At 43.9% G+C, this 16,342-nt stretch overlaps 2 protein-coding genes across 3 annotated transcripts; both read right to left on the bottom strand.

Annotated features, from left to right (window-relative positions):
* Positions 1 to 190: 190 nt before the first annotated feature.
* On the bottom strand, positions 191 to 8,406 carry LOC116712609 (acylphosphatase-2-like). 2 transcript variants are annotated; one of them, XM_032552415.1, is made up of 5 exons: positions 8,323 to 8,406; positions 6,713 to 6,977; positions 6,565 to 6,581; positions 6,027 to 6,136; positions 191 to 548 (listed from the first exon to the last, which is right to left on the bottom strand). In XM_032552415.1, exons 2-5 carry the CDS (start codon positions 6,768 to 6,770, stop codon positions 440 to 442), a joined length of 294 nt encoding a protein of 97 aa, XP_032408306.1. In that variant the 5' UTR covers positions 6,771 to 6,977; positions 8,323 to 8,406; the 3' UTR covers positions 191 to 439. The 2 variants fall into 2 exon arrangements, with proteins under 2 accessions (XP_032408306.1, XP_032408305.1); XM_032552414.1 differs by lacking the exon at positions 191 to 548 and adding an exon at positions 805 to 1,333 and having other exon boundaries at positions 8,323 to 8,398.
* A 1,408-nt stretch (positions 8,407 to 9,814) lies between these two features.
* LOC116713377 (protein ZNF365-like) lies at positions 9,815 to 15,299 on the bottom strand. Its single transcript, XM_032553519.1, has 6 exons — positions 14,247 to 15,299; positions 12,944 to 13,542; positions 12,560 to 12,869; positions 12,311 to 12,482; positions 12,150 to 12,190; positions 9,815 to 11,892 (listed from the first exon to the last, which is right to left on the bottom strand). The coding sequence occupies exons 2-6, from the start codon at positions 13,530 to 13,532 to the stop codon at positions 11,682 to 11,684; spliced, it is 1,323 nt and encodes a 440-aa protein (XP_032409410.1). The 5' UTR covers positions 13,533 to 13,542; positions 14,247 to 15,299; the 3' UTR covers positions 9,815 to 11,681.
* Positions 15,300 to 16,342: the final 1,043 nt, after the last annotated feature.

Raw genomic sequence — 16,342 nt, 5'->3', positions numbered from 1 at the left:
CAGAAACTTTATAAACTAATCTAATAAAAACAGTTTTAGGCTCTAATTATCAGTAAAATTATAGCGAACATTCATGGAAACAAAGTTAAATGTTTTGAGTCCAAAGTTTCAGGTTAAAGTGAAACAGCAGCAATAAAAACACGAAGCTTATGACTCAATAAAACAATAATAAAACTTATAAACACGAAGCTTATTGGCTGAACTGGGTTTATTCAAACCGAACTGGAAGCAAGCAGCAGAACCAGAACCAGAACCGGGCTCCATCACCTCCCATTCTCTGCTCCTCATTGAGCAATGGCTGCATGCTGGTTGCCATGGCGACCGCGCTGCCGCCTCCAGCCGCTCCTCTGTAATCCGAGTCCCGCTCAGATTAAATCAGTTAATAATTCCTGGTTTCAGCTCCGACCCGACTGGATCCTCCAGCCGGGATCGAACCGGATCACATGGCAGACCCTCGATCAGGTGATCTGCTGTGACGCAACAGCGTCTCCGCTGCTGAGCTGGAGCCAAGATGGCGGCTGGAGCCAAAATGGCGGCCGCAGCGGGACCTGCTGGGAGGCTGAGAGTTAAAACCATGGATGATTCTGATGTAACTGGTTTTTACTGAACTGGGATCAAATATGATTCTACAGTTAAGAGTATCAATACTTTTATTATATTATACTGTAGTTAAAGTATCAATACTTCAACATATTTTTACTCAAGTAAAAGTATAAAGTATTTGGTTAAACGTCTCCTGAATTACTGAGTAACTGATCAAATTATCAATCATTTAATGTTTAAAAATGACATCATCAGACGGAACAAAATATAAAGTTTAATGGAAATTTTAACGACCAAAATGACAATAATTTATATTAATAACAGAAAATAAAATCAGGCAAAAAAACATTTACAAATCAGATTCTTTCAATAAACTGATGAAACTGCAGGCGTGAGTCTGAGTCGGTTCTGTTCTGGTCCCGGTCCCGGTCCTGGTTCTGGTTTCGCTAGGTTAAGTAACCATGACGACTGATTTCGGCTCCTGATGGTTTGAATTTTTTCCTCGTTTTTCTCAAATATTTGAGTTTTTTTCTGGACAGAAACAGAAAAAACTTCAGCCGCGGATCAGAACCGTTAAACTACAGAACCGCCCGATCCGATCTCAGCTGGAGTCGGTCCAACGTTCCCAGCAGTCCCAGAGGCAGGAGGAGAACCGGTCCACGGGTCAGAACCGGGTCAGAAACGGGTCTTGAACCCGGAGAACTCCAGCTTGTCGATGGGTTTCTGGTTGGTGAACTGGGCCCTGGTGATCCGACTGGACGGGCTTCCTTCTTTACTGAGCCAGAACTTCCTGCAGGAGGAGACAGTTCAGATCAGTTCACTCACATTGGACCAGAACCAGAACCAGGACCAGAACCAGGACCAGGACCAGATAATAATCCAGAACTAAGCTTCAGGTCCAGCAGAGGAACCAGACCAGAATAATCTGTGACTGAAACCTAAAGCGGATCAGAACCGGGTTCTGGGTTGCTACGGTTTGTAGCTCTGAATCATTTTCTCAGGACAAAGTTTTGGTCCAAACTTGGAGGAAATAAAAAGTTTCATCATTAAAGTTTCTTGTTTTCTGCCTCCAGTTTGGATCCAAACCCAAACGTCTCGTCTCCGTTTCTCACAATAAAATAAAAACTTTTTCTAAAAAAAATGTAGAAAAAAAAATGACCAGAACCAGAAACATGTTTCTGGACCAGAACCAGAACCAGAACCAGGTTTCTGCTCTCAGACTCTGTTTTTCCAGATCTACAATCATTTATTTCTTTAAATTGTTGCTTGTTGAATTTCACAATAAAGGATTTTATTGTAATTAGTTTCACATTTAGTTCTTTAAAGTTCAACGATGCTCAGACTCAGAGGTCAAAGGTCACAATAATGAACTTTACAGACCGGATCCAAACATGAGATAAATAAAATCTAAAGAGTCAAACTGAAGAGGTTCTGATCCTGAACAGACGGATAATAAAGGTCCAACAGAACCAGAACCAGAACCAAACCAATCAGGTTTTATTTTACTGTAAGAAGTTAATTTTAACACATTCTGTCTTTTTTTTTCTCTGATCTTAATGACGACACAAAAAACGTTTTATTTTATAAAATAAGATTAAAATAATACTAATTACTGAAGTTCCTCCAGGCTCAGATTAACTGGCATAAATCCTGATTATTCAAACCCAGCGCTGCAGGGAATTATGGGTAAATTTAATCTGTTTTCTGAGGTCGTCTTTCAGCTCAAACTGTTTCTAGAAAAAGCGACGAATATGAAGAGAAATGAAGATTTAAATATGAACTAATGAATCAAACGGCAGATTAACGTAACGAGCCGCTGCAGATTAAGACGAAGAGAGCAGGAATGTTTGGGCCTAGTCAAAGGTTGGTGTGGCTGCAGAGGGGCATGATGGGAAATAAAACCCTGAGAACGGGAGGCTTGCTGCAGATTAGAGCAGATCTGGGTCAGCAGAGGCAGAAACTCGTCCCACTATCTGACCCACAGCTCAGAAATTAATCCGCTGGATTATAATCTGCTGCCAGCCGATCCGTCCGACGCTCACGCACAGAAAACGTCTCTGGACAGAAGAAAAGCCGTAAATCTGAAACTGATCAGGAAAAAACCAACTAGAGACTCTAATAAAACTGTAGTTCCTTTATTTATATTGAAAACTAAAATATGAAACCACAGGAAGCAGAAAGACGTGAGAAACGTTTTAGCTCATCAGATCGTTTTGCTTCTCGTTTCTGGTTGAGGAAATTTTCAGTTTTTCTGTTTTAAACAACAGAGACAATAAAACTGAATGTTTCTATGGACAGACAGTGAAGCCGCCATGTTGGTAGGAAACTTTATTATTAAGTTTAAACAGTAAAACAATAAAAACTGATGTCAGATCATTGATTTGGTTTGTTTCTGACTTTGAGCTTTTACTTTGAAAGCCCAGCTCATCTGAGTTTCCTGATCCGGTTTGCTGTTAATCCAGCTGCAGTTTTTATTCTGCCTGATTTTCTCCCCTTCAGATCAGATTCATATTTTTATTTCTGGATGTTTTATTAGAAATAATTTCTGGTTTTTCTTCATTATTGCTGATATTTTCTCCACTGCTGCAGCCTTTTACTTTTTCTCCCAGTTTCCATCCATCCTCCTGGTTCCCTCAGCATGACTCTGCCACCACCTGCTCTAGTTTTTCCTGAGGTAAAACTTTAAGCCTCCCAGCAGCGTCTCGTATCCTGATGCGTTTCCTGTTCCCAGGCCTGACAGGAAGTGAGGTCGTGGTGAAAGTGCAACTGACAGGAAGGAGGAGTTTGCTGCTTCCTGTCGGTTTAACCATGAACTAAAGAGGTTACCATGGAAACGCCAGAATCTGCTGTTATGTGTTAAAGTTTACAGATAATTGAACCGTTTTCAGTACGGAGGTCCGATCAGCAGTTTACTGGTTTTAATGTTTTTATTAGTAAATCAGATCCTCAGTTTGTTTTATAAAGAAATATGAAAATTATCCACCTGGATGTTTTTAATATAGTTTTCATCTATAAACAGGAAACCTGACTTCCTGTTGGTGATTCATCAGAAAATGTCAAACAAAATAATCTGCCAGAGGAATTATTAAAATCAATATTAATGAGTTATTTACTTAAAACAAACTCCGGTGTCTGGTTGAAAACTTACCTGAGTTAATTTTGTCTCATTTAAAGTGTAAGAAGATTTTTGCATCAGAAACTCAACCAAAAATACTCGGTAAGATTTTGATTTTTTGCAGTGTAATAATATAAATGCTTTAAAACGATGAAACCTGCTCATATAATCATCAGCAGTTATGAAACAGAAAACATCATAAAGTCACATTTAAAGCTGAACAAACTGAATCAGTTCATCAGGAAGCTGATGGAGTCCATGGACGCCTCTTTTTTACAGGTCTGGTTTGCGGCGACGTAGCAGCAAGACTCCGCCTCCCCCAGTCTCACCTTCAACTTGTGCTTAAAGTGCACATTTTAAACTACACACCAGCTTTTAAATTGTGTTAATAGGCCACGTAAAACCGGAGTTATGCTAAAATAAGTAAACCATATTTTGCTGAATGTCAGAAATGTTAAAAACAGGCTTTTCTGGAAATGTGACAGGAAATGAGCTTCAAACGCAAAAAACGAAACGCAACATTAGATCCCTTTGTTATTGGAAATCTCACATCTTCAACAAATAATTATGGGCTGTATTTTGTTGCTAAGAAACGAAGTAAAGTTGCTCAAGTTACGGTGAAAGAGAAGCGGAAAAGCAGTGAGATGGCGAAGTTGATGCGAAGTTTGGATATCGGGTCGGTGGCATCCACTTCCTAATTTGTTTTTATCTCAGTGGTTTCTGTTCTGTATATAAAGGATTATGTGAAGAATGAACGCGCAGCAGGCAGCGGCGCTGTTTTGTGCCGGAAGAAGAAGCGGGGAAACCGGCAGCCGCAGTCTGGGCGCAGTGAGGATTGCCATGATGACGATGGCGGATCGATCTTTCTGATTAGCAACTGACAAAGAGTATCAGAGACTGAGAGATCGATGAGATCCTGGCAGCTACTCACAGATCCAGTAGGGGAATGGCGGCGCTGCGCAGCTGCAAGGAGTCGATCACTACAGGGTGAGGCAGAGCCACTCCCCCTTTTTGTGAATATTTGGCAGATTCACAGTGAAAACATTTTCATTTTTTTCAAATCGGATTTTGTTTTTCTGTGACTCAAGGTCCAAACTGCAGCCACAGTATGTCCAAAAGTAAAAACTAAGTGTAAATTCAAAAAGTTCAGATTGTCCTGAAAAAAATGATACCACATAAGGCAATATTATATATAATATAATAGTTTCTATTAGGGTAAAATCCAAATTGGTCAAAAACGACCTGGACCCCAGAGGGTTAAAGGGACACAGTCGCTCTGTGTGAAGGCAAACAGCGCCATCTAGTGGCTGGAAACGATCCGACATCTCTACGGTTTCTCCAGCGCCTCCAGGACTGGAGGTTCGCTGCCCTGCAGCCTTTAGATGAGCCTCTGCTGAACCACCTGAGCAGAATAATCAGGTCATTAAGGTTCTGGAGAACCGATCTGCACCAGGAGGAGCAAATGAAGCCGTTTCATTCCAGGGTTTGTATCTGTGGCTCATCTAAAACCTGCAGGACAGCAACCCTGGTCCACCCTGGACCCCTGGTCCACCCTGGTCCCCTGGTCCACCCTGGTCCACCCTGGTCCAGCGTGTTTCACTCAGAGTTATTACATTTACTAAATTACATTTACTTCACTATTATTTTCTTTTAAATGCACTTTTAATAGTATTTTTACTACTCTACACTTTTTACTTTTACTGGAGTAATTTTATTCTAAAGTATTTTTTTCTTCCCACTGAATGAAAAACAAACATGATTTAACCAGAAATCCACCAAACAGAAACACAGCTGCAGTTTCTGTTAAAGTTTCAGAGATTTTATAATGAAAGAAACTGATTTGGATTTTTTTTTTTGCATGATTTTGTTACTTTTATGAATTATTGTCATTAAAATACCAAAATTCCCATTTAATTTAATATTTTGGTCCATCTGATGATGTAAATTTAAATATTAAATGTTTGATCAGTTACTCAGAACTTTAGACTTTTTGCAAAATATTTTTTACTTTTACTTGAGTAAAATTTGAAGTTTGATACTTTGACTCAGATGTCAAACTCCAGTCCTGGAGGTTCGCTGCCCTGCAGCCTTTAGATGAGCCTCTGCTGCAGAACCTGAACAGAATAATTATGTAACTAAGATTCTGGAAAACTGATCCACACATGGAGGGAATGAAGCCGTTTCATTCCAGCATTTTGTACCTGAGGCTCATCTAAAACCTGCAGGACAACGACTGGAGGCCTGGAGTTTGAGACCCTGATCTAACTAGATTAGAGTGAAATATTTGGATACTCTGCCCTCCTCTGGGTCAGTGTGTGTGTCTCAGTGTGTGTGTCTCAGTGTGTGTGTCTCAGTGTGTGTGTCTCACATCTCCTCCACCATGGCGGCCGGTCCCTGCACCTGTCCCACCACCGTCCCGGCGGCGGTGTTCTTCACCCAGCCCACCAGGCCCAGACGCAGACCCTCCTTCTCTGTGTACTGCAGGACAGGAAACGTTTCACTCATTGAAATGAAAACATGAAACTCCAACATGAGGAGCTGCTGGTTAAAGTCCAGAGTCAGAGAGAAGCAGCAGCGGCGGCTCTCAGGATATTCACTGTTTTATTTATATGATATTTACTCAAAACGGTTCGTCACGTTTTTCTGATCTAGATCTGAGTTTTAATCATGGAGGTAAAAAACAAAATGGAGTTTTGTTTATAAACTCATTTATGTGGGTAAAAAAACCCAGAAAAAATCTTCATTACTGATGAAAACATAGAAAAACTTGAAGTAAGAACTCAGATGGTGACACTTTGGTTCCTTTCTATCAATTCATAAGTAATAATTGTGATATTGATCGGCTCCATCCTCACGGTTTGGTCTCTGGATCAGAACAATAAAATGTTTTCCAGCATCAGACTCACCATTCTGAAGCAGACACCTGGAAAACAGAAACAGAGTCCGTTCAGAACCAGAACCAGAACCAGGATATAAATAAAGCCCGACCCGACTGCTGGTCTAATTTAAGCAGCAGGATCGTTTTCCTTGGCAGAGGAAGAGGAGCAAACAGACCCTGAACATGGCCGAAGATCTCAAAGTCCACCGACTCCAAGCCGCTTCCCGCAGACATCCTGGAGGCGAGACGACCCGGGACCAGCTGCACCGGCTCTCTGCAGCCGCCTGGTACCGACCCGGTCCGGTACCGACCCGGTCCGGTTCTCCTCCTCCTCGGCTCTTAAAGGAACAGTTCTCCGCTCAGAGCCGCTGCTGGTCTCTGTGGTTCCGACCTGGAAGGTTTTCAGACTCTCAGGTTCTGATGTTGGCGTCTGTATCACTGCTGATAAAACAAAGAAATCGGATTATTTGACATCATATTTAAAATTCCTAATGAAACTTTCTGAACCACTGAATGTTTGTTGCAGTTTATTTCAGGTAGCTGCTGAACTGATGGTTCTGAAGCTGCTGCTGAATTTCTCTGCACTGATGCAGAGTTATAAAAATAATTTATGTCTGTGTTTACATAAATTCAGCTGTTTTTCTGCAGCCGATACTCAGAAATCAGACGGTTGATCGGTGCTTCACTTCGGTAAACCCAGAATAAATAAAACCTAAAAGTAAAATAAATAACTGGTGTAAAGCTTAAAGGTCTGGAGCTGAGATCTGATTCATCAGACCTGAATCAGATCAGGACTCTGAGCTGCCATGGAGCCGCCGGACGCTTCAGGACTCAGATTTATTACAAACATGAAACAATAGCAGAGGGCAGGTCCTCTAGCGCCACCTAGTGTCTGTCTGCTCATTCCTTCAGATTCCTCTTGATCAGGGGTGGGCAATCCTGGTCCTCGAGGGCCGGTATCCTGCAACTCTTAGACGTCTCCCTGGTCCAACACACCTGAATCCAACAGCTGAATCACCTCCTAAGAACAGTCAAGTTCTCCAGAGTCCTGCTAATGACCTCATTATTTGACTCAGGTGTGTTGAAGTAGAGATGCATCTAAAAGTTGCAGGACACCGGCCCTCGAGGACCAGGAGTGCCCACCCCTGCTCTTGATGCTCTGAAACACTGGCAGCTAAACTACAAATCAACTTTTGGCTGATAAACTCTCTAAATTGGTTGTTAAAGCTGCAGCATGTAACTTTTATTTTTTAAAAACAAAACAAAGTTTTTCTACATATTTGTTAAAATGTTGTGACAGTTTGTTATAATTGATGCAATAAATCATTTAATCACACGATGAATCATTTGCATGTTTTATCATTTTTCTCTCTTTCTTCAGTTTGGTGTTTTAACTAAACTTTATTTAGTTAAAACTTCATCATTCATTTTATTTGTTGTTTCTATTGTTTCGGATATTTAAAATGTCTTCCAGTGTTAAATGTTCATTAAAGTTTAAAGCTTATGGATATTTGAGAATGTGTTGCTGCATTATTATTTCATTACCTTTATATTACTGGAAAATGGACTCGAAACAACATTATTATTGTTTATCGCAATAACTTCTGGAATTAACCATTAAAAAAGAGAAATATTAAAGTTTATCCATGGCAGCATTAGCGTCATGCTAACCAGAGCAACGTTAGCACAACGTTCATAACTGATTATTAGTAAAGACCAAATGACAGCAGCTGAAGAACAGAACCGGTGAAAATGAAAGATAAAACTAAGAGAAGCTGAAACTTACCGAACATCTGGAAAATCCTCCGCTTCTCATTCAAGATGGAGGATTCGGTCTGAGCTCTGGTCAAAATTATCACCATGGCAACGCAAAACCTTCCGGCATCTAGTATGGCAAGCCCCGAAGATATTTTATTCAGCTGATAGGCCAAATGCTTATTATTTTTTTCCTTAACGATTAGTTAGCTTCACACGGGGCGACCCGGAAGTGAACTGTCTGTTGGAGGAAGGTTAACAGGTGGAAATGTGAAAATAAATTATATTTAGGCGCACATTATTAAGAAAAACAGGGTATTTTAAATTATTAATTTAATTTTAAATTATGTTTATAGATCATTTTGTGATTTTTTGCGCCATCCTATTGGCTCCGCCCATTTTAAAGGAGTTTTTCTATTTGTCTGAGTCCATGGTTAGTTGTAACAATAGACTTTATTTGAGGAAAAACTTATTTTAAATGTAGAAACAATACAGCAATGATACTGCAGGTTAGTTTTTCTAAATGTTAATAAAATATTGTCACACGGACGTTGAAATGTTGCTTACGCTGCATTGCATTCTGGGTAAATGACGTATGCTAGCTCTGACTGCGCATGCTCCGTCCAGTCAAAACAGCGATAAGTTCGTCCATAAATGGATGAAAGTGTAGAAATCACCAGAGGTGATGAGGATTAGGAGAACCAGAGGGAAACAAACTGTGGTACAAATTATTCAGTTTACCTAAATATAACAAAAACAATAAATGTGAGCACAAAACTTTATAAATGGCGGGAAAAAGTCCAGTTTGTCATCCAATTGTAAAAAAGGGCTAACATTCAGAGCCAATTAAACACAAATTAATCATAATAAAATGCTGTTCAACCCAGTTTATTATTTATTACAGATTAGCTGACTTAGCAATAGTTAGCTTAGCCATTGCTACATTAGCTAAGTTATATGAAGACCCTGTTTGTCAGTCTTCATATAAAATCTGCAGTAAAAACCAGACTAGTAGTACTTTCTATAAAAACAAGCTGAGAGGCAACTTGTTGGGAAAAAAAGACTTTACTAAATAAAATAAGTTAAAAGCTGCAATAATTGCAGCCAAAGATCATTAAATGATCCAATATGAAAACAGATCAAAACGCATCTTCAGATTATGAGTGGACTGCATTTGCACCTTGAAGAAAAGGTTAAGAAAGAATTAAAGTTTAAATTCTGCTTTAATTTCAATTTAAAGTGTTAGAGGGGAAATGATCAGAGCTCAGTTTATGACTGAAAGCTCATCAGACACCTGATGGATTAGAAATGTAGTGAAACGGGTTAGGGGTTAGGGGTTAGGGGGTAGGGTAGGGTAGGGTAGGGGAAATAACGGCGTCGTGCTGAACGACTGCTCAGCTTCAGCCTCATGTTGACAATACTGAGAGGAAATTACAACATATTTAGACCAACATGTTCAACTAAAATGACCAGAACCTTTTAGAACCTGCAGAAACCCGAATGACTCAGAACCAGGCGGTCAGTTTGGTCTCATGTTTGTTCTTTAATCCATCGAACATCATGACAGGACAGAGACTGCAGCTCCTCACAGTGTTTCACAGACTACAGAGTTCTGGAGCGAAGGCACCAAACTAGAGATTACTCCTCCCAGCCGGGTCCAAACGGACCGAACCGGGCCGAGGGAAGAACACGCGACATGAACACAACATGGAAACCCAGCGGCCTCTCAGAACAGACCCGGTCAGCGACCCGTTTGGGGAGCTGACTGTCGGCTACATTCATCTCCTGGCGTGAAAACAACCAGCAAAGTGCAACTTCCTGCTCAGACCGCCAAAATAAAGTTAGTCTGCTAGAAAACACACAGCAGGATATAGAGACACCAGCAGCTACAGCATGCTTTACCACGGAGGCTGGACACGACGGGTTTCTACCTTCCACCAAACATTCAACAGCGTTCTAGAAAAACTAAAACCTCCATTACAGGACAGGTCAGAGGTCAGGGGTTACCATGGCAACCACTAAACCACCGTCAGGACGAGCGTCTGGCCAAGCATCAGGGCGATTTTAGATCGAAGAAAATTTACACCAAAAAATCTGAAATTTATAAATTAGCTTCACATATTTACAAGAAATAAAAACTGGTGTAAAAAGTTGTAAATTAATGAGAAAATTAAAAATTTAAATTGATTACGAGGCAGAAACGTCAGGTGACCGGTCAGGTGACCCGTCCAGGTGACCGGTCCAGGTGGCCCGTCCAGGTGACCGGTCAGGTGACCCGTCCAGGTGACCGGTCAGGTGACCGGTCAGGTGACCCGTCCAGGTGACCGGTCAGGTGACCGGTCCAGGTGACCCGTCCAGGTGACCGGTCAGGTGACCCGTCCAGGTGACCCGTCCAGGTGACCGGTCCAGGTGACCCGTCCAGGTGACCGGTCAGGTGACCGGTCAGGTGACCCGTCCAGGTGACCCGTCCAGGTGACCGGTCAGGTGACCCGTCCAGGTGACCCGTCCACCTGCTGACTCCACTGCAACAGGAGGAGAGAAAACGGAGGGAAACTTGTCAGGATTCGGTGTTTTTGTCCGTCGTCTTCCAGCTTATTGAGTCGTTTTATTTACAGAACATTTAATAAATCAGAACCAGAACCTGAATGAAGGAAACATCCGGAACATTTTCCACCAATCAGGATCGGCTGGTTCAGAACACAAACCTTCTCTTCCGGTTCTGTTGGGTTCTAGATCATTTAAACCCATTTTTCACACGGTGGTTACAATCGGACCATCAGAACCAGCTGAACACCAACGCTGTGATGAGGACCGGGTCAACATCTGTTGTTGGACAGAAAATATTTGCTCAGGATGTTGATTCACATCTTTAAGGTCCAGAAGAACCTGGATCAGAACCTGGATCAGAACCTGGATCAGAACCTGGAAACTGTTGAATCCGTCGTCTGGAAAACCGGACAGAAAAAGCAACCGAGCCCAGAGAAATCCACCAGGAAGTTCTGCTGCCTGCATGCAGAACTCCTGGAGGTTCTGCAGAACCGGGTCAGAATGAAAAGGTTCAACCCGAGGACATGGAGAGTTTCTGATTAATAAATACTTTGGTTCTGACCCGATCGGTTTGTGCTGATGTATGAAGAACCAGAACCGCCCTGCAGAGGTTTGATCCGGAACCGAACACAGCTGGTACATTTAGCCTGGTCCGGTTGGTACTTCTGTTGGTTCTGCTAACAATCAGAACCGGGTTGTTTTCTGGTCCACTTCACCTCAGCAGACAAACATCCAGAACTAAAAGGTACCAGCAGAATTCGATTCAGCGCCCACAGGAACCGAGGGAAGCCGGTTCTGCTGAGGTTCTGTTCAGGCCCGTCTGTCTGGGCAGTCTCCACAGTTCTAGGCCTCGTACCCGGTGGACCGGCGCCGCTGCTGGTTCCAGATGTCGTCTCTGTGCTCCGGCCGGCAGAACAGCCTGGAGGACTGGGCCAGGCGTTCCTGGCGCTCCCGGTCCCGGTCCGGACCCGCTTTGGAGCCCGGCGGCCCGCCGCCGAACCGGCAGGACGTCCTGTTGTCATGGAGACCGGAGAACAGCTGATCCCCGGCGGACCTGGAAAAATCAGAGACGGTTACTGGGTCAGGAGACGATCCAGAACCTCCCACCGACCAGGAACCAGCAGAACCAACTGACCCAACCATGAGGCACGGCGGTGGCTCCATCATGGTCTGGGTCCAGAGGAGGAAAGTGTTTAGTTTATGTTTCTCCAGATTAAAACGGATCTGATCCGTCCTTCAGGTTCTGCTGATCCGAGGTTCTTCATTCGATTGTTTTGGCCTGAAAGCTGAACGCAGAAACGAAACGCTGACCTGCTTTTAGTGATTCTGTGTCGGCCGTCGTCAGGCTGCTGCTGAGGACAAGAGAGGGAAAGAAAAACTACAAATAAAGAATCAGAAAAACTAAAGGACAGAAACAAAACTGATCTGAAATCAAGCCAGAGTCGCCCCTCCACCAGGGGGTGCTGCTGTACCTTGTGGCGCTCGCCCTGCGCCTGCCCGCCGTTCACCTGGTAATACTCCACCAGCCTCTCCGCCAGCGCGATCCGACCCAGCAGGTTCTCGATGAAGCGCTGGATCCGGACTTTCCCGCTGGTCTCCTGGCGGGCCGCGGCCTCCAGGAACCTCTGGATGGTCAGAACCTCCCTGGAGGAAACCAGCAGGAGGTCAACCCGGAGGCCGGTCGCTGTGACCCGCTCCGGTCGGACCCGGCCGGTCCCTACCTCTCCCGGCGCTCCAGCTCGCTCTCGGAGGCGTTGAGCTGCTCCCTCAGGGCGGCGATCACCATGACGGCCACGTCCACCTGCCGGCTGAGCGAGCGCTCCCGCTCCGCCACCTGCTGCCGCTCCTGGGCCAGGTGCTGCGAGTGGGCGCGCTCACACAGCAGCTCGGTGTCGGTCCGGGCCAGCTCCGTGCTGACCTTGGCCAGGCGCCGTTGCATGGTGCCGTCGGCGGCCCGCAGGATGCTGGCCAGCCGCCGCCGCACCGCCGCCGAGGCCGCCGCCGTCTCCCGGCCGCAGTAGGAGCTCTGCGCTGGTGGAGACGGCGAAGAAGAGACGTTAACTTCCTGCTGGTGGACGAGGAGACGCGCTGGAGGAGAAACTCACCAACCAGGTCCAGGTTCGGGTTCAGGTCCGGGTCCGGGGACGCCGGAGGGAACCGGAGATGACGAAGGCGTCCTGAGTCTGAATGTTTGACTTCCGACTCGTCTCTGGTCTCTTCTGCTTCCTCTCCATCCTCCTCTTCCTCTCCTGTATCTTCATCATCCACCTCTTCCTCCTGCGTCCCCACGCCGACGCTCTGGGTGCGCCTCCTCACCGCGCCGTAGGAGTGCAGGTAGCCGCTGTCTCTGCTGTCGCTGAGGGAGCGGACGTGAGGCGGCCGCGCGGCGCCGTGCTGCCCCCTGCGGGCCGGGAGGCTGGCGTCCTGCCAGGCGATGGCGGCCGCCAGCGGGTCGGGGTGCGACCCCGTGATGCTGAAGTCTCCAGACACCACGTCCGGAGAGCGGTAGGAGTGGCGGTACTCCAGGTGGGCCCGCAGCGAGGCCAGGCTGCGGAACCGCTGCTGCTCGCCGCATCGGGGGCATCGGAACGGGAGCTCACAGGAAGTGACGGAGTCCGGGAGGGCGCCGCAGGCCTGGCCGTTCCTCTCCAACAGGAAGGAGCCAGAACCTCTGGAGCACAACTTCTGCTGCATCTCTCCACTCCTGAAGAACAGGAAGAGAACCTGTTGGTACCGTCACGTTTCATACCGAACGTTCAACTTCCTCCCTTTGACAGCTGAAGGTTCATTAGGGACTGAAGTTTTCTGCTCATCTCAATAATGACAGAAACTGAGCCAAACAGGTGCAACCCGACCTTCATCCTCTACCTGCTACACTGAGGAAGCCTGGATAAAAGTCTAAAGTAGCCTTTATTTAAGACCTTTATAATGAAATTTAAGACCAAATAAAGTGTAACTATTAGGGATGATGGAGGATCCTTTTATAGGTTGGGAACAGAAGTGAGTCAGTGGCAAAAATTAACATCATCCATCAAACTTTGGATGAATTTGCACTTATGATAGATGCAAATTAAGCTAGCGGGCTAGCAAAGGTACATTAGCAGCTACTTACTGAGTTACAGAACCGGATGAAAATGTCAGAGTGACTCAAACTGCCTGACAGAAAAGTCTTCAACAGAAAAACTCCACACCAGATAAAAACAGTCCTGACACGATTCAATTTAAGACCTGATTCACGTATTTAAGGCCAACTTGCATATCTAAAGACATTTTAAGGCTTTTTAAGGATGACCTGACTGACTCTGGTTAGAATTAGAGGAGCTGATGCCATTTTCTGGCTGATCACTGACTCTTTTTATTTTATTGAATTTTTAATACATCTGCAAAATCAGAATCAGGAAAACTCACTGAGTTGGAAACGTGGAGCGATTTCCAGACCTTTCTTAACCGAGATTAAGATTAGGGAATAAGAACGTTTACTCCTGAATTACACAAAATTAAAAACATCTACTGATTTATCGCTGCATCGTTTGTTTCAAGCAGTAAATCTAACAGCAGTTCTGGTTCTGGTTGGAACTAAACCGGCTGCAGTTCTCCATCCGACCTCCTTAAAGAACCTGACCTGCTGGTTCTGGTTTTGGCCGGTACCGATTCTAAGATCAGATCCAATTCACACAAAGTGTTGCATCAGGGTCGGTTCACCAAGGTCGGATTAGTTTAATCCCCGACTGAATCTGTTCAGTGAATGAGGAATCTGTTCAGTGAATGAGGAATCTGTTCAGTAACGGATCAGGAATCAAAAGTCTAGACGTTCAGATTCCTGAATTTGATCAGATTCAGGAATCTGTTTAGAAATGTTAACTAACTAGAATCAGAAATCTGAACTGATTCAGGAACCTGTTCAGGATCAGGACTCTGTTCAGAGAATCAGATCAATCTTTGCCAAGAATCTGTACATTCAGCGCAGAACGTTTTCATTCCTGGAGTTAGAAAAGACCTGAGGGCGGAGTGATGCTGTGGGCCGAGACCTTAATGAGTTCTGGTGAACAAATGGATCAGAACTTTAAACTACAGTAGTTCTTTCAGGAAAGAATCTCTCTGTTCACACTGAGTTTCTGTTCAGAACCTGAATCAGAGCCCAGGCCCGCAGCATGATGAGCCACCACCATGCAGACAAACCTGAAGGTTTCCAGAGATTAAACCAGATCAACATGAACTAAAGACAGAAATAAATTAGGATGAAATAAAGAAAAACATGTTGGATAATAATTAATGGTGAGATAATAAATCGATCTCTTCTTATTGATCAGTTATTTTAATATTTAATGATTCCTGGATGTTTCCTCTGATTAGCACCAAATTAAATCAGTTATTGATGCACAGAAATTAACTGATCAGAATGGCGCTAATTATGAATGAAAAATGAGACTAATTGGGTCTGATTGATCCGAACTGCAGCTTCACTCACAGAACATCAGCCGAACCGGGCCAGCATGGTTCCGGTTAATCTGGGTTTAATTCTCCGGCTCCAACAGGTCAGTCCGTCCTCGGTCTGTTCTGCCCCGGCTGGCAGCAGCTCGCTGTGACCCAGTAACGCCGGACCGGACCGGAACCAGAACCAGCGGCTCCTTCTCACCGACTGAAGCGGGTTTAGGCGGAGCGTCTCCGGCTGAAGGAGTCATGTCGCAGACAGAGACGGACCTCCATGATGTCATCATCAGCAAGCTGACGACGCTGCTGCCAACACACTTCCGGCTGGGCTTTTCAGAATAAAACCAAGCTGACAGTCACTGTTTCTGTTTAGAACAGAGAAATCTTTAATAATCTGAATATTATCTCGCCAGATTAACATCGCAGTGCTACATAAACTCAAAACATTTCATTAATGATAAACTAGAAAACAAAGGTGCGAACTACATCCGGTAACATCGAAAAGCCTCGGAATCCATCAACCGGAAGTAAAAACTGGCTCATTAAACATGATTATTGGTTTAATAATAAACCAATAATAATTTAATATAATAATAAACCAATAATAAACCAATAATCATGTTTTATAAAACAACGAATAAAACGTTGTTTTATTTTTCTGCATGTTTTCGTTGTTCAGGACCTCCTGCTGCAGCCCTGGATACATACATGACCCAGAAACAGGTTTAAAAATGAAATTAAATTAACATTTAAAAATGAAAATGTCAATAAAAATGTAAGTTAATAGTTAAGACTGAAAATCTCAAAGTACCATACTTATAAGTTAATTTTATTATCAGCATCAGGGATCAAACAACAACAGCTAAAAAATTTTATTCCTGCTTAAAGTATTTTTTAAATTTTACTAACATGTAAGTTCTTACTAGAAATCATTCTGAGTTTGAATCTGAATCAAACTGACACTGAAGGGAATTAAACCTGTTATATTTTAACAGTAAAAAAAATAGCAACATGTTGAATTTTATTTTCATATTTGCTTTCTAATGACAACCAACCGCTTTGACTCCTTCCAG

The sequence above is a fragment of the Xiphophorus hellerii genome, chromosome 22 (assembly GCF_003331165.1).
Source record: "Xiphophorus hellerii strain 12219 chromosome 22, Xiphophorus_hellerii-4.1, whole genome shotgun sequence".
In the NCBI taxonomy this organism is placed as follows: Eukaryota; Metazoa; Chordata; class Actinopteri; order Cyprinodontiformes; family Poeciliidae; genus Xiphophorus; species Xiphophorus hellerii.
The sequence above is the reverse complement of the archived record's forward strand: the minus strand, read 5'-3'. Positions and strand labels throughout refer to the sequence as shown.

Coding starts and splice junctions, on each gene's coding strand:
- LOC116712609 (XM_032552414.1), bottom strand. CDS start 6,770: ATGTCTGCGGGAAGCGGCTTGGAGTCGGTGGACTTTGAGATCTTCGGC. Junction 1,334..6,026: donor GCCGCCATGGTGGAGGAGAT/GTGAGACACACA, acceptor CTCCTCCTGCAG/GAAGTTCTGGCTCAGTAAAG.
- LOC116713377 (XM_032553519.1), bottom strand. CDS start 13,532: ATGCAGCAGAAGTTGTGCTCCAGAGGTTCTGGCTCCTTCCTGTTGGAG. Junction 12,483..12,559: donor GAGCTGGAGCGCCGGGAGAG/GTAGGGACCGGC, acceptor GGTTTCCTCCAG/GGAGGTTCTGACCATCCAGA. Junction 12,191..12,310: donor CGCAGGGCGAGCGCCACAAG/GTACAGCAGCAC, acceptor TCTTGTCCTCAG/CAGCAGCCTGACGACGGCCG.